Source organism: Microtus pennsylvanicus, chromosome 11 (genome assembly GCF_037038515.1).
Source record: "Microtus pennsylvanicus isolate mMicPen1 chromosome 11, mMicPen1.hap1, whole genome shotgun sequence".
Classification (NCBI taxonomy): Eukaryota; Metazoa; Chordata; class Mammalia; order Rodentia; family Cricetidae; genus Microtus; species Microtus pennsylvanicus.
In genome coordinates, this window is record NC_134589.1 from 38108161 (window position 1) to 38122935 (window position 14775).

At 51.4% G+C, this 14775-nt stretch overlaps 1 protein-coding gene across 1 annotated transcript; it reads left to right on the forward strand.

Moving 5' to 3' along the window:
• Positions 1–6626: 6626 nt before the first annotated feature.
• Positions 6627–14295, forward strand: Gas2l2 (growth arrest specific 2 like 2). Its single transcript, XM_075942292.1, has 6 exons — positions 6627–7011; positions 8748–8989; positions 9818–9925; positions 10920–11016; positions 11585–11831; positions 12542–14295. The coding sequence occupies exons 1-6, from the start codon at positions 6627–6629 to the stop codon at positions 14025–14027; spliced, it is 2565 nt and encodes an 854-aa protein (XP_075798407.1). The 3' UTR covers positions 14028–14295.
• The last annotated feature ends 480 nt before the right edge of the window (positions 14296–14775 follow it).

Sequence of the window (14775 nt, forward strand, 5' to 3'; positions counted from 1 at the left end):
TTTAAACAATCATCATAATCTATTATTATTAATATTAACATTATTATTGAGATATGGTCTCACTGTGTAGCTCTGTCTGACAAGGAAACTCACTATATAAACCAGGCTGACCTGGAACTCACAAATATCTGCCTGCCTCTGCCTCCTGATTTTGACTTTCCCTGGTGGTCGAAGCCCAGTGTCACGGGAGACCGGCTGGATAGGCATAACTAACTCAACCAGAAACTGGTCTCAGGCCTGGCCAATTGCAAGTGGATTTCAGCCACATGCCCCCCTCTCTAACTGACAGACAGACATCATAACTGCAAGTAAGTCAGGACCTGAAGCAAGTTCCTGGGCTGAAACTAAGCAGGTCTTCTCCGGGAGCTATCCATCAGCACATAGGCAGCCCCAAGACAGCTAGATTTACATCGCAAAGGAGGAGGCAGCACTTGGGGGTTGCCCTAGAAAGGTCAAAGGACAATTTCTATAGATCACTGTCCATCTTTTCCCCAAGTTAGGAACGGAATAGAATGATAACAATGGGCAAGAAGGTAGGTGTGTGTGTGTGTGTGCGCGCGCGCGTGCGTGTGTGTGTGTTTGTGTGTGTGTGTATGTGTGTGTGTCTGTGTGTGTGTGTGTTGGGCACTGTGTTGGTTAATCTTAACTGTTAAACTGACACGATCAAAAACCACCTAAGAGAGTTTGTGTGAAGGAGTTTCTAGGCTGGTTTAACTGCTGTGGGAAGACCCACCCTGAATACAAGCTGGCAGCCGAGCTGCTGCGAGCTTACACTTACATCAAGGCCAGAGAAGATAAGGGGGAACGAGGTCTGAACAGGAACAAGTGAAGATAAGAGAATAAGAATATTTAGGAAGGACAAAGCAGAGGGCTTGTAGCAAAACAACATGAATGAGGAACTGAGAAAAGGTTCAGGTTTTCTAATGTCACCATGGTGATGGGCTAGTTGGCCCAAGATGGATCAAGTGGTCCTATCTTGGTTTGCACCCTTTCTAGCCCCACTCACCATGCTTATCCATTCTTGGTAATGGAGTTACTGTCTGCTCCCTCCGGTCAGGGACTGGGATGTGAGGGATGCCCAGTACCTATAGAACTCCATATGGTTTCCAGGGCCTCTGTTGGATCATAGGGGGGTGGGGTTAGAACCTCAGCTGCCCATAGGGCTCTGCTTAGGGACCGATGTCTTTTCCAGAATCTCCAGACTCAAAACCCTCATACTCCCTACCTTGTTGCAAGGAGGAGTCCAGTGGAGAATAAAGGATGGCTTTGGCCCAGATTGACTGGGTTCAAATCCCAGCTCTACTACATAAATATAAAGCCTGTCAGACCTTCGGCAATAACCATTTTAACGGGAACAGTTGGGTTAGGCCCTTGCTGGGGGTGACACCTACATTTGGGCACCAGGAGTTAGCTCCGTGAGTCATTCTCTAAGGCTCAGTATCCCTTGGCAGGCACACCAGAATCAACAAAACCCAGCCTGTGACTTAGGCAACATTCTACTAAGACACAAATGTTCCAAGGTCCAGTTGTTCATCCCGCCTGCCTCCCGAGGCCCAATCTACTCAACAGTTCTTTGTCCGTCGTTTTTCGCAGGGTAATTCTGGGGTTTATGGAATTTTCTTTTTAATGTGTGTGGGGAAGTGGGGGCTGAAGAGATGGCTTGGTCATTAAGAGCCCTTGTTTTTGTTTTTATTTTTTTTGAGACAGGGTTTCTCTGTAGCTTTGGAGCCTGTCCTGGAACTAGCTGTTTGGTTCCCAGTACTCACATGGTGGCTCACAACAATCTACAACCGCGGTTCTAGGGGATCTAGTGCCACCTTGTGGCCTCTGCAGGCAGCATGTGGTGCACGCACATCCATGCAGGCAAAATACATACACATACACATAAGCTAAAAATACATCTTTTTAAAAAATGTAGAGGGGGCTGGAGAGATGGCTCAGTGGTTAAGAGCATTGCCTGCTCTTCCAAAGGTCCTGAGTTCAATTCCCAGCAACCACATGGTGGCTCACAACCATCTGTAATGATGTATGGTGCCCTCTTCTGGCCTATAGGCATACATGCAGAAAGAATAATGTATACATAATAAATAAATAAATATTTTAAAAAAATGTAGAGTGTCATAGAGAAACCCTGTCTCGAAAAACTACAAAAAAAATGTAGAGTGTCATAAAAACAACACTAGCAAAAAAAATTATGTTAGGACTTGTTCTCAGAATAAAAATGGTATTCAGTGAAAACATATAAGCAAGCAATCTTTCCAGAATGTGGGGTGCATACCTCTTGCACTCAAATGCCACTCAGAAGTACCCTGGAGAGGAGACCCCCATTGGGAATGAGCAAAAACTCCATCCAAAGAGAGAAAAGAATGAGCAGCATGTATTGGCAAGCACAAGCCTTACTTCCTGCCGTTCATAGCGTTTGTTGTGTCCAAAGAGCAAGGTGAGGCCAGACACCAGGAGGTGATGCACCTGTGATTCCAGCACGGGGGATCGGAGACAGAACTGATTGTGAGTTTGAGGCCAGCCTGGGTTTATATACGAGACTCTGGGGTGTGTGTGTGTGTGTGTGTGTGTGTGTGTGTGTGTGTGTGTGTGTGTGAGAGAGAGAGAGAGAGAGAGAGAGAGAGAGAGAGAGAGAGAGAGAATGGGCGGGTACAATATCTTACTTGGCAATACAGATTGCCTCTGTTGCGACCATCTGGAACATCCTTGCTTGTACAGAGAAAGGCAGTGAGGCTTTGGAAAGTTACACATACGTCAGCTAAAATGTATCTGGTTGGTCAGAGATTAAAATGACTAACTAGTAATGGCTCCAATTTCATACCACTTATTCACTCAACAAGCCGAAGGTGGGGGATGTAGGGCTGGTTTAGTGCCCTGGTGATGTGCTAATGGCTACAGGCATCCTCAGACTCTATGGCTTGTGCTGAGAACTCTCTGGAAATAGAAAACCCTGTCACCAAAGCTGAAGCCCCTTCTTCTGCCATAGGCTGGTGTGGGTGCCAGAGACTGCCTCCTCTTTTTCCCTTCCCTTCCCCTTCCCTTCCCTTCCCCTTCCCTCCCCTCCCATCCCTCCCCTTTCCTTTCTTCCCTTCTCTACCCCTCAGCTGGCCAGCCATGGGCCTCTTTTTCTGTGCTCCAATCCAGAAATTTCCTCAGATTCAGATTGCACTGAATTCTGGGGGAATCACCCGTTCCTTCCATAGTCCCTAGGAACCTGCTAGGCTTTCCTTCCCTAATCTGTTTGCTTTCTAAGAGGACCCACTGGGCAAAATCTGAGCCACTATCTCTCAATCCTCCCAGATACGAGTGGCCCTGGAAAACAAGCACACACTCCCTAGTCAACTGCCCAGAAGGCCTGTGATTTCAGCACAGCCGTCTGTCCCTGTTCTTAAGTCACCTGCAAGCTGGTCCTGAGGGCAGGTGAACTGGAAGTGCTGGAGAGAGGAGCATGTGGCTTCTAGGGGGAGATCAGGAAAAGGATTCAGGACAAGACCAGTCTCCTGGACTTAAAAGATGTGTGTGCGTGTCTGTAGGGGTTTTGGCTATCAGCAACAGAAAATGGGCCTGGCTAAAACTGGAAAAGGGGTTTTCTGGTTATGGGAAAGTCAGTGGAGGTTATGGGAGGGTGCATAGACCCACCAATCAGTTGGAATGAAGGAGACTTTGGGGCCTGGCATCACAGCTAAATTTCTACCACAGAACACGAATTGTGAAGCATTGCATCTATGATGAAGAACTAGCTAACCAGAGCTTTGGAGCGCCAAGGCTGAACGCTTGTTTAGAACAATCCTATGAACTCTCCAGGAGCTACGTGGAGTGTGGTCACCTGTCATCTCCTGGTCTAAACTACCACTGTTCCTCCTTGGAAGCTGCTAGGATTTCAAATGTTGTTACACCTATGGTCTGGGAGTCCCTCCACACAGTAGCCCGAGTCAGTGCACGTTCCTCCTCTGCCCGGATCTCTGGTGCATTTACCATTTTACTCGGAGAAAATGCATCTCGGTGTTCACCTGCCAGGCCCTGTCTTGGGGCGTCATTTCTTCTCAGCCACATGTCCGTCTCACTTTTCTATTCTTTTCAAAAGTTATTTATTTATTTATATTTGTTTGTTTTACGTGCCTGTATGTATGTCTGTATACCACGTGCATTCCTGGCCTGGTATCCATGGAGGCCCGAAGGGGATACTGGATCCCCTGCAGCTGGAGATGCAGACGGTTCTGAGCTGCTGTGTGGGATCCGAACACAGGTCCTGGAAGAGCAGCCAGTACTCTTAACCTCTGAGCCATCTCTCCGGCCCTTCATTTTTAAAAAATTATTTTATTTTATGTGCATGAATGTTTGCCTACATATGTGTATGCATACTACATGCATGCCTGGTGCCAGCAGAGGCCAGAAGAAGGCTTCTGATCCCCGGAACTGGAGTTACCAGTAGCTGTCAGTCATTGTGCGAATGCTGGGAACTGAACTCAAGTCCTCTGCAGGAGCAGCCAGCGCTCCTAACTGCTGAGCTGTCTCTCTAGCTCGCTTCCCTTTCTTAAAACTTAATTTTTTGTTTGTTTTTTGGTTTTGTTGTTTGTTTTTTCGAGACAGGGTTTCTCTGTAGTTTTGGAGCCTGTCCTGTAACTAGCTCTGTAGACCAAACTGGCTTTGAATTCACAGAGATCCGCCTGACTCTGCCTTCTGGAGTGCTGGGATTAAAGGCATGCGCCACCACCGTCCAGCCAAAACTTAGGTATTATGTATGTCTGCTTGCCCTGTGTGTGTAGGTACCCATGGAGGCCAGAAGAGGGCATCAGATCCCAGGAACGGGACTTAAAGATGGTTGCTATGTGGGTGCTGGTGCAGGTCCTCTGGAAGAGCAGTAATCCCTCTTAACTGCTGCTGAACCATCTCTCCACCCCCTCTTTTTGCTATTCTTTCTTTCTTTTTTTAGTATTGCTATTCTTAGAGCATACCAAGCATGCTCCTGCCTCCAAGCCAGTGCACTGGCTGCTCTTAGTCCTCATGTGGGCTCATGTCCTCACTTCTCTCACGTCTCTGACCTGACGACACCTCAGCATCAAGGCCTTTCCTTTATGGAAGGTACACCTGTCTATAGAACATCCACTCTCTCCTGTATTATATTCCCCAATAATTATCCCTACCTGAATGACTTCATATTTATTTTGTTGTTTCATTTTTTGATTTTTGAGGCAGGGTCTTATCATGCATTCCAGTCTGTACTTGAGTTTGCTATATAGGCTGGCCTTGCACCCTTGATCCTCCTGCCTCAGCTTCCCAGCTGCTAAAATTACAGGTGTGTGCCAGCACTCCTAACCAGACTTATTTGCTTATCTACCACCCATCACCTAGTAACATGGAAGTAGCTTCTAGAGTTCAGGCAGAGGTATTTTGTTTGTTGCTGTATTCTCAGCCCCACGATAATGCCTGGTACATAGTAGAGGCTACAGAAATCTTTGTTGAGCCAGGCAGTGATGGCGCACACCTTTAATCCCAACACTCAGGAGGCAAAGGCAGGTGGATCTCTGTGAGTTTGAGGCCAGTCTGGTTGACAGAGGGAGCTCCAGGACAGCCAAAGTTATGCAAAGAAACCCTATCTCAAGAAACAAAACAACAGCAGCAGCAACGAAAGAAATCTTTGTTGAATGAGTGCATTGCTGTGCCCAGGGGATGAGACTGTTCTGGAAGAATCACACAATTGGAGCAGGGATGGAACAGATTCTCTGGTGTGTAGACCGGGCTGCAGGGTGAGAGCTGGGACTCACCCAGGTTGTGCCTGTGTGTTCTGAGGGTCTGGTGTTTTCCTACATATTATTCTTTTGTTCCTCACAAAATCTCTACCCCAGAGGGTAGATATTGTCCTTCCCATTTGACAGCTGAGAAACTAAGGCACAGAGAGACCAGGGAGTGTATGCCACCCCCAAAGGGCTTTGGGGTGAATTTCCCATCTTTGGTCTCTATTGCTGGATCTCTCTCATGCTCATTCTTTCTTCAGAGCTCATTGACCTCTAAGCCCCTAGCTCTGCACTTCTCCCTCGCCCCCCCCAGAAGGAGTCAGTGGGTGCAACAACCCAGTCCCACCCTCTCTGCCCTGCTCCCTCTGCTCAGACCTCGCAGCAGGACAGAGGCACTTGGTTGCTGGAAGGAAGAGTTAACAAGGAGTGTTTGTAGCAGCTGCTGTCTCCAAGGAGAGGAAGGAAAGCAGAGCAGCGAGGCCACAGCCTAGATGCTGTTCCGGGCTCCCTGGCCGGCGACAGTCGAGGGCTGGAAGCAGCAGATGACTTGTCTGGCCCTAACAGAGGGGTGTTCTCACCTCCACCAGTCTTGGGAAGCGCCGAACTGAGTGGACTGGGCAGCTGAGAGTGAGGTCGCTTGCAGGGCCACCAAAGGGAAACTTCAGGCAGGGACTGAGGAATGTGGGCATTGGGGGCTGGGCCTGGCCCGGAGGCTGAAGCCAGCAGCAAGCTGCAGAGCCAGAAGCCCTGGGCTCTCAGAGGGGAGAAAGGGACCTATTGAACCAAGAAGTGAGTCAGGACCTTGACCTAGCAGGGAGCAGGAGGAGAGAGAGAGAGAGCAGTAGGGGACAGGAGGCTCCTACTTCCTCCTGAATTTCTGCTCCAGCCATGTCTCAGCACAGGGGACACAAGAGGAGGCCCAGGACCCCAGGGCCTCCTGTGTGCAGCATCCGGCCCTTCAAATCCAGCGAACAGTACCTGGAGGCCATGAAGGAAGACCTGGCCGAGTGGCTTCGGGATCTGTATGGGCTGGACATTGATGCAGCCAACTTCCTGCAGGTGCTGGAGACTGGCCTGGTGCTGTGCCGGCATGCCAACACTGTCACAGAGGCTGCTCTGGCCTTCCGGGCTGAGGCACCTGACCGAGCTCAAAAGATTCCCATGCCTCATGCTGGGGTTTTCTGCAACGGGGCTGCTCAGCCAGGTACCTTCCAGGCCAGGGACAACATCTCCAACTTCATCCACTGGTGTCGCAAGGAGATGGGCATCCAAGGTAACACATCTATCTCAGACCCTTATCTTGTGGGGACATGCGTTATGTGGAGGCTCGAGCTAGGCTAGGTCTGGGGGGGTCAGAAGTTGAGGTATTCTTCTAGATCTTCCATGAGGTAGCTATATTTTTGTGTATCAGTTTCTTTTCCTCGTAGCCAATCCTTATAAACACACACTGACGATCAATAAACATCTGTTGATTCAATCCATGAAGAGACACGAATCACCTTTTCTATTTCCTTGGTAGCATGCTGGCTACCAAGGACCGAGACTAGAGTCCAATGCCCAGGAATGCATGGCCTAGGAAGGCAGAGTGCTGGCTGGATTCAGAAGTTACAGCCCAGGGGGATGTGTGCTCCAGTCAAGTGTACAGTATAGGACCCAGAATGGAAACGTGCAGAATGGAACAGTCATGGGCACCAGCAAGGGCAACGAGAGGGAAGAGATTTGGGGTAAGGAGAGAGGTTTGGGGGAAGAGAATTAACTAGGCCGTGGGGGAGCAATAGCAAAACACAAGAAAGGCAGAAACTGGGGAAAACCGGCCAGTAAACCTGAGGAATTAAAGCTGTGATTCTCAACCTTCCTCATGCGGTGAGCCTTTAATACAGCTGTGGTGACCCCCACACCATAAAATTATTTCACAGCTGCTTCATGACTGTAATTTTGCTACTGTTATGAATCGTAACATGAATATCGGATGCGCGACTCCAGTGGGGTTGCCACCCGTAGGTTGAGAATCACTGGACTAAAGAATGGGAAGAGAGGGCTGGAGAGATGGCTCAGTGGTTAAGAGCACTGCTTGCTCTTCCAAAGGTCCTGAGTTCAATTCCTAGCAACCACATGGTGGCTCACAACCATCTGTAATAAGATCTGGTGCCCTCTTCTGGCCTGCAGGCATACATGCAGAATACTAATAATATTGTATACATAATAAATAAATAAATCTTTTAAAAAAAGGAATGGGAAGAGAGCTGGGGATGGGGGAGTATCAGGGACACGGTCCTGCAGGGATCCCTAGGGCTCCGGGAGTGACAGTTGTTTGCCTTGAACCCAGGAATGGGATTAGGTGTGATTGCATAACCCTCCAGACCAAAGGTAACTCGGGTGGGACAGGGAAAGGGTCAGGTTTGAACTCCTGGCCGGTGGAGAGGAGGAAAGGGCTGGGTCAAAGGTTAATCAAAGCTAATGACTTGGCTGGAACTGTAGCTTTTGTCTCATTCCCAGCATCAAACCCTCAAACAGCTGCTGCTTTCTGTTGAGATAGGCTACAGCCCCATTTTTCAGAAAATCAAAACTGGGACTCTGGAGCCAGCTGGAGATCGCATAGCCTTTGAGAGAATCTGGGATTGAGCCTCGTAGGGTGAGGTACACAGAGCCTATAGTCAGGCCAGCCTGGTTCTCTGGAGCTAAATTTGGGGAGTCTGAAGGATGGGTAGGAAGAGGAAGAAACTGCTTCCTGCTCCTGGGGTCTTCTTGGTGGCTAAGTGGATCGGAGGAGAGCTGGACAGAGAAAGCCCCCTTCCCCGCCCTAGGATCAGCCAGGCTCCAAATACTTTTGCCCACGTACCAGCCTCTGCAGTTAGCCTGATGGCCTTGTGTGGACCTCTTCCAGCCTCCCCCTCAACCCGAGATGCTGAAACCCGAGCCACCTTCCGGTGTCTGCTACCTCAGCCTAGGGATGGTCTCTAGAGGGGACTTAAGCCACGCGTGTCCCCTTCTCTCCTTTTCCTACATCAGAGGTGCTGATGTTCGAGACAGAGGACTTGGTGCTGCGCAAGAACGTGAAGAGCGTGTTGTTGTGTCTGCTGGAGCTGGGTCGCCGCGCCTGGCGTTTCGGTGTGGCGGCACCGGCCCTGGTGCATCTGGAAGAGGAGATCGATGAGGAGCTGAGGCGCGAGCTGGCCCTGCCCTCGCCGGATCCGCCACCTCCCGCACCCCCTGCCCGCAGGCCTTGCCACTTCCACAACCTGGACCAGATGGTGAGGCGCCCGGCCACGCCCTCAGGCCCAGCCTGTGCCCCGCCCTCCTCTTCCCAGTCCTCGCTGCCCTGCTCCACTCCGAGCCCCTACCCTCACCGCATTCGACAGTGGCCATTGTCGCTTACCGCCTTTGGCCCCCCAGCCCATCACTGCACACTTCTCATTTAGCCCTGTAGGCTAGGTGCCAAGGACATGACATCCTCGTTACCCACCTTGTGGCTTTGGACAAATCATTTACCCTTTCTGACCCTCCGTCCAGAGCCATGTAGTGGACTGAGGCACAGGAGCCATTTTCCGTGACCGCTGTGAGAATTAAGCGAAGATGAAGTGCGTGGGGGCGGTTTCCAGAGTGGAATCCCCTCACAGGAGGAGGCTCTTCCCCCGAGGCTAGCCCCATTCCCGCCACTGGGAAAAATAGGGCTTCCCCCCTTTCTTTCATTTTTCTCTCCTCTTTCCCCTCTCTTGTTTTTCATTTCTCTTTCCCTTCCCTTGCTTTGTTGCCAAACGTGGTCGCCAGCTCATGAGCCCAAGCAATCCTTCGGGAAGGTTTCTTAGCTGAAGGCCTGTGACACAATGGGCACGGGATTCTGCCCCGTGCTGGTCAAACAGCACAGTCCACTGTATCCCACTGTCAGAGGGGAAGAGGACCACAGGGGTGGCTCCTATGAGCTCTTTAAAGCCTCTCATCCCCCAGGCCTGACTTCAGCACCAGCCGGGGGAAGGGACTGTGTGGAGGCAGATAGGCACCCGGTTTAGCTTGACCCCGTATGTGAACGGACTTGGATGCTCAGGCAGAGAAGAGGGCTGAGTCTCTGCCATGGCCCACAGGTGCAGAACCTCGTGAGTCATTGCACATGCCCAGTGCAGTTCTCCATGGTCAAGATATCTGAGGGCAAGTACCGAGTAGGGGACTCCGACACGCTCATCTTCATCAGGGTAAGTTGGGCCTAAGGTGGAGGGGCCTCCAGCGCCAGCCAAATGGGGTTTCCTTTCAGGGAACCTTGGCTGAGCCTGAGGGCAAGGGCGGGAAGTCACCCATCATACACCCCACGTCACCAGACCTTGAAGCTCTACCCTACCTTGGAAATTTCCAGGAGATTCTAGGCAAAGTGGACAAGCCTATTCCATCCTCCCACCAATGTAGCTGGGACCACCACCCCCGTCAGAGCTGAGTCTACAGGATACCCCAGGCAGAAAGGGGGTCTATAAAAAAGGTGCCCCCGCTTTCCTATTCCACAGGACAGGACAGAGAGCGAGGGACCTGAGACCCTGGGTTTGTGTTCAGTGTATGACCCCAGCCACGTGGATCCCAAAGTACATCACTCAGACCCTGGACCTGTCCATTCTGTAGAGTGAGCAGCGGAACAGGTCTGGGATGGGCTTCCCATTAGCCCTTCCCCCGTGCCTGGCTTCACCTCCCCAGAGACGGTCTGTGCTCAGGGGTGTGGTCAGCAGTTGGGCGTGGCCAAGGCCTTTCCATGGGCATAGACTATACCTGGGAGCCGAGCCAGCAACCTGAGCCCCTCAGATCCCAAGACAATGGTCTTGTAAGGTGGGAACGGGCCAGGGATTTGTGGTCCCGCTTTGGAACTGTGGAAATTAAAGACTGGAAAGACTATGGGACCCTGTCTCATTACAGAGTTGGGTAGAACTCCCACCGTCTCTGTCACCCATCACAGAGGCATGATGGTCCTGTATCAGTTGCAAGTAGCGACAAGTGCAAACCCCTGTATAGCAAAGAGTGTCCCCAGTTGTGGATGCACAGCTTCCTGTTTGCCTGTCTGACTCTCACCCTTGACAAGTGATGTCTGTCATGGGTGAGACTAAACAGAAAATTATCCTGTCTCCCAGTCACAAACGGGATTAAAGAAGTAGACGGGAATAGGGAAAGTCCTCCCCTCAGCTCTCAATCTCACCTTTGCTCCCTCAGATCCTCCGGAGCCACGTGATGGTGCGTGTTGGGGGCGGCTGGGACACGCTGGGCCATTATCTGGACAAACATGACCCCTGTCGGTGTACGTCCCTCTGTGAGTTCCCCAGGAGGTTTCGCCTATGGGGCTAGTTAGAGAGAGAGCTCCTGGTTGGGAGGCTACCTGTGGAAGGACAAATAGGCCTGATCTGTAAGGGCTCCAGCTGCGGGAACTGTGGGTGAAGACAGAGGGACGTCGTGGTGCAATACTATAAATAACCACAAGGTGGCGCAAAAGACACGCAGAAACAGCGTTGTCCGAGATGTTCTCTACAGAGAACAGGTCTGGCCTGGAATCCACACTGGTGGCCCTTCTGATTTGGTTTTCTGTCTTTCCCTAATCCTCTTCAGCATGCCAAGTAACCCCGAATAAGCACACAATTTGAATTAAAGTTGCAGATCGGCAACACAACATAACTTTCAGCAAATCCCGATGTTGGGGTTCCCTGACCAGATTGTGTCCCCCGGAACCCCTTTGTAGAAGCTGGGGCTGCCACTGTAGGCTCTGGTGCCTATAAGAAGGAATAAACAGAATTTGAGAGCATGGGAAGGAGGAACAATGAGTTTGATAAACAGGAATTGAACCTTTCTTTCTTCTGCTTTCTCTGGGGGGCCTTGGTGGGTAGCCCACAAACCAGGTAGCTTCCTGAAGCCCCCAGGGCCACCAGTACAGCACGAAGTGAAGATGCAGGACGGGCCTTCACAGCCCCAGCCTACGATGACCATCAGCCGCTCACAGAGCCCGCTGCCTCCGGTGGACTGGAGGACATACACCTCTTCCAGGCTGAGGCCCCCCACTCCCTCTCGTCCCCAACCTCATGGTGAACAAGGATCAGAGGCCAGGACCATCAGAGAGACAGCCCCATTACTAAGGTACAAGAGCGGGATATGTAAGGGTCTCCTCCATATTCTCAGTGGCTCATTCCCCAAGATAAAAGGAACAATGTCCTACCCCAACAAAATTTCACATGTGCCAGGCAGGGGGACAGATGCCCGAAGTCCTAGTATTCAGGAAACCAAGACGGGAAGATTGGAAATTTTGGTCTTTCCTGGGCCACTTTGGGAGGCCATATCACAAAACCAAATTTAAAAGAGAAGGGTTCTATAGCCCAATGGGACAACGCTCCCCTGGTATGTACAAGACCCTGGACTCCCCAACCCAGGGCCACAGAACAAGATAAACCTTCAGGTGTTTGTGATCAAAATCAGGACTTGAGGACCATCTCATTGCTTCAAATATCTACCCATTTTATAGCCAAGGAAGCTGAGGCCCAGAAAAGGAATGGCCATATTTAATGTCCTTCCATTTCATGATTAAAGTGAAACTGAGATTGGCCCCAAATACAGATAGTCTCTGGTCATCATCAACCTCCAGGGCTGGAGTCTTCCCTCAAATGGGCTGAAGTCACCTTCTGTCTGCCACATGGGGAACAAGGGAGAACAGGCAGGAAGAGCAGCTGCATAGGGCTCTCTCGGTTCATCCTAGGGAGAACACTGGTTCTCTAGTACCCCATGGTATACCCATGGGAAATGCCTCGGATAGGCCTAGGTTTCTTTTTCCAGCCTGTTTGTCTCCTTTGCAGGTCCCAAGAGAGGCCAATGACCCCATCTCAGAGGATGCTGTCACCCGGTTCCCAATTCTCATCTACCTGTAGGAGCCCAGACCTACGAAGGACCCTGTCAGGAAAGAGAGAGAATAGATACCCTGGTGAAATGCCCAGAGGTAGGACTCCCACATCTTGGGATCACAAGGATACAGATAGACAAGGAACCCATACCAAGGCCCTCATCCCCCAGAGGCTCCAAATCCCTGAGGCCATCAGTAAAGAGACATCAGCAAGAGGACCATCTCCCCCACCTCGTTCCTCCAGCCTAGTCAACCCTCACGGCATCTGGCTCCTGAATCAGGGTGTTTCCCCACAGCTCAGTGAACCTGCATCTATGCAATCCCCAATGCCCAGCAAAGGGTTCACCAAGATCCCCATCCGACTTTCCTCTGCCCGGCCCCCAACACCCAGAAGGTTTTTGGGTTCTGAAAGTGGAGGTTCCATAGAGAGAGGACCCAGCCCATCAAGGGCTCCCACAGGGAACCTGGATAGATCCACACATGGGCACCACTCTGCTGAAGCGAGCCATGGGAGCCACCAGGTGGACATTCAGATGGCTTTGGGGACTGAGGATCCCAGGATCCTAGACACACAGACGTGGAAGGGGGGTCACACGTCTCTGCCCCTGGGCAGGACCAGAGAGCAAGCCCTCTACCATAGCCTTGACGAGGAGATTGTGGCCAACATGAAACTGCTAGAGGTGGGGCCTGCCTGTGATCGGGGTACACGGTCTCAAGCCATCCCTCGAAGTGGAGTCTACGTTCCCAGCCTGGGTGGGAAGTGGCCTGAATCTGGGGGGCCTTACGACAAAGTTATCCAAGAACTGGTTCAGGGGCCCCCACCCCTCCTTAAAGTGGATCGGAAAGCCTGGAGAGCAGACTCTGAAGCCTCGCCTAAGCCAGTTGTGGGCTCAAGAAGTCCCGAAGAGAAGCTAGGATCCAGAGAGAGTGGACCAAGGATAAAGGCAAACCTGACTGCCAAGAGTACCCCAATGAGGACTGTGACATCCACAAGAGGGAAGGACTGCTCCACCAGGACTGGGCCCGCCACCCCGGAGGCTCCCACACATTCATGCTCAGACCCCAGTTCTGACAAAGCTGGGGTTTGTCTGGGCAAGGGTAAAAGAACCCTCCGGAAGCCTCAGAAAATCCCATCCATTTACAAACTGAAGCTGAGACCTAGAATCCGGCCACGCAGAGACCACAGGCCTGAGAAAAGACCTTCCAGAATTCCCAAGCCACTGACCTACCTCTGCCTGGGTCCAGCCAGGACAGCTCCTGGAAGCAGGCTATTGAAAGCTACATTGGGTAGCAAGGGAGCGGGCACCTGCCCGGTGGAACGAGCAGGTGAAAAGAAGGAGGAGGAGAAAAAGAAAGAAGCCGGCATCTCATTGGCTTCAGAGAGCCAGGAGCCCCTGCAGCTCAATGGAACCCCATTTCCTGAGGAAGAATCCTGGGTCTGAAGAGTCTACAAATGGAGAGGACCACAGCAAAATTTTGCATGCAGTACAATGTATGTGTGAGGAAGGATGGTCCCTCACTCGGCACAGGGCCTTGGCCAGGAGTAGTGTGAAGACCCCATCTCTTCAGTTGAGCAGAAGGGTAGCCCACACCTTCCACTGCAAGCCAGGATCAGGCAGCGGCAGTGGGGAGCACCCATATCTTTTTGTTGACCCCAAGAACAGTTCCTCAGCCTCTGAACATTTCTCCAGCTGTAAGTTATTAAACACACGTGGGTCTGTCCTTGAGCCTCAGCTTTTTGGGGGGTTCTTTCCCTAAGACTGAGGAAGGGTAGGGAGGTGCAACTTCAAACGTTCTTGTCTCTGCTGGAGGAGATAGGGACAAGGTGCAGGGAGTGGTCAGCTAGGTGAGGCTTCTAAGAAGTCCTGGTGGTCAGAACCGTGGACAGCGACAAAGGTAGCCCCACCCCACCCCCCAGGCTCCTGAAGGCCACCCTTGACTTTAAAGATTTCCCCTGGTCCTGAGAACAGGGATCACTCAGGGAGAAGAGAGCTGATTGATGGCAGCCATCACACTTCTGTGTCTAGGAAGCTATGTTCGGAGGCCCTAAATTTGACCCCTGCCTGAGAGGAAGACGCAGAAACAGGGTTGAGTCTTCCAGGCAGTCGAGAAGGCAGCTGATGGTACCCTCTGTGTGACTGTGATTATCAGTACCTTTCCCCCTTTGATCCCTGGGTTGACCTGGACTTT

Coding starts and splice junctions, on each gene's coding strand:
- Gas2l2 (XM_075942292.1), top strand. CDS start 6,627: ATGTCTCAGCACAGGGGACACAAGAGGAGGCCCAGGACCCCAGGGCCT. Junction 8,990..9,817: donor TCCACAACCTGGACCAGATG/GTGAGGCGCCCG, acceptor CATGGCCCACAG/GTGCAGAACCTCGTGAGTCA. Junction 11,017..11,584: donor CTGTCGGTGTACGTCCCTCT/GTGAGTTCCCCA, acceptor CTTGGTGGGTAG/CCCACAAACCAGGTAGCTTC.